Source organism: Mesitornis unicolor, unplaced genomic scaffold (assembly GCF_000695765.1).
Source record: "Mesitornis unicolor isolate BGI_N332 unplaced genomic scaffold, ASM69576v1 scaffold49572, whole genome shotgun sequence".
Taxonomy (NCBI): domain Eukaryota; kingdom Metazoa; phylum Chordata; class Aves; order Mesitornithiformes; family Mesitornithidae; genus Mesitornis; species Mesitornis unicolor.
Window position 1 is genome coordinate 1 of NW_010170797.1, and position 1,512 is coordinate 1,512.

A 1,512-nucleotide genomic window follows, 5' to 3' on the forward strand; every position below is an offset into this window, starting at 1 on the left:
TTTTTCCTTTTTTTCCTTTTTTCCCTTTTTTTCCTTTTTTCCTTTTTCTCCTTTTTCCCTTTTTTCTCTTTTTTTGTCTTTTTTTTTTCTTTAAAACAAAACCAAAACCAAAACCCCAACATTACAAGGATTTTTATATGGAGATAGAATAAGGCTTTTATTAAAGCTCCATATTATATATTATTTTATTCAAATACTTCTTAGTCTGTCTATTCTCTTCATATGAAATACGAAATATTAATAAAAGTTAAACTCCATCTTGTGTTTAATATTAATTCATAGGATCACAGAATGGTTTGGGTTGACCTTAAAGGTCATCCAGTTCCAACCCCCCTGTCATGGGAAGGGACACCTCCCACTGGACCTGGTTGCTCAAGGCCCCATCCAACCTGGCTGTGTACACTTCCAGGGAGGAGGCATCAACAACTTCCCTGGGGAACAAGGGAGGACAATTTGTCTGGCACAAGTCAGAATCCTTCTGTCAGCTTAGGCGGAATTCATAGTAGTCCATTTAGCCACAGCTTTAAGTCAACTATAGAAAACACAGAAGTCTTTCCTCTTCAGCTGGCAAAGTTCCAGCAGTGTGGACAGACAAATAGTTCATCTAGGGGAATGTTTGAAGAGAGAGAGCTAAATGCCTCAAAAGTCAGCTATTTGAACATCAGAAGGGGTCTCTGTTCAGTGTTTTTCACCAAGGGAACTGTAGTGGTTTTGATTTGGAGCCGATTGCTGTAAAACCCACTGTACAATCTTGAACCTCGGGCACAGGTGAGAGACTTCAGCCCTCTAGTGGACTCAGCCGGAAATAGCATTCATAAAATCTTAAAAGCTGATCAAGAATCATTCTATATATTTTAATGAGGCCTACATATTATTGTGTCATAAACAAAAAAAGATGAAGTAAGTTTTGTTTTCTTTATTTTTCATTAGGTATCTTATGTATTGATAGTTTTGACATTCTGGGAGATGGAGTTAAGGAATTACTCATTGGACGAGATGATGGAGTACTGGAAATTTATAATTTTGAGAGTGCAGATGATCCTGTCCTTCGATATGATTATGTAAGCCAACATTCATCATACTCTTTTTTGCTGGAAAAAATGAATTTAAAAAAATCTGTATTTCAAAACTTAAAGTACTTAGAAGATAATTATTGCTAAAATGTGGTGGTGGTTATTTTTGTTTGCTTGTTTGTTTTAAATTTATTTTATTTTAAGTGCTCTGTAATGTTGACAGTATGAACTTCAAAGCAGTATCCTAATACTTAAGAGCTAGAAAGGGAAATGGTCCCCATTTGAGCAAAAATCAAAATAGTGCCTAGGGTACGTTAAAGCTCCTGGCTCTGTTAACTACTGAAGTTTCTCCCGGGTGAAACTTAATAAAGTGATTCTCTCTCAGTGAAAAAAATGCTCCATATTGTGTATAGTCCAGTTAAAACATGGAAGTGTTGAGCACTGCAGAGTGTAATTACTTTGTGGTTATTTCACCCTTCAGTCAGGTCATTAATTCCTG

General features: G+C 36.1%; 1 protein-coding gene across 1 annotated transcript in view; it reads left to right on the forward strand.

Moving 5' to 3' along the window:
* Positions 1 to 930: 930 nt before the first annotated feature.
* Positions 931 to 1,512, forward strand: part of LOC104537027 (Bardet-Biedl syndrome 7 protein-like) — a gene marked incomplete at both ends in the record, with an annotated part of 5,107 nt that continues 4,525 nt past the window's right edge. Inside the window, one exon of the mRNA XM_010179798.1 lies at positions 931 to 1,061. Coding sequence (XP_010178100.1) covers positions 931 to 1,061 — 131 coding nt within the window. The remainder of the gene's footprint in view (positions 1,062 to 1,512) is intronic.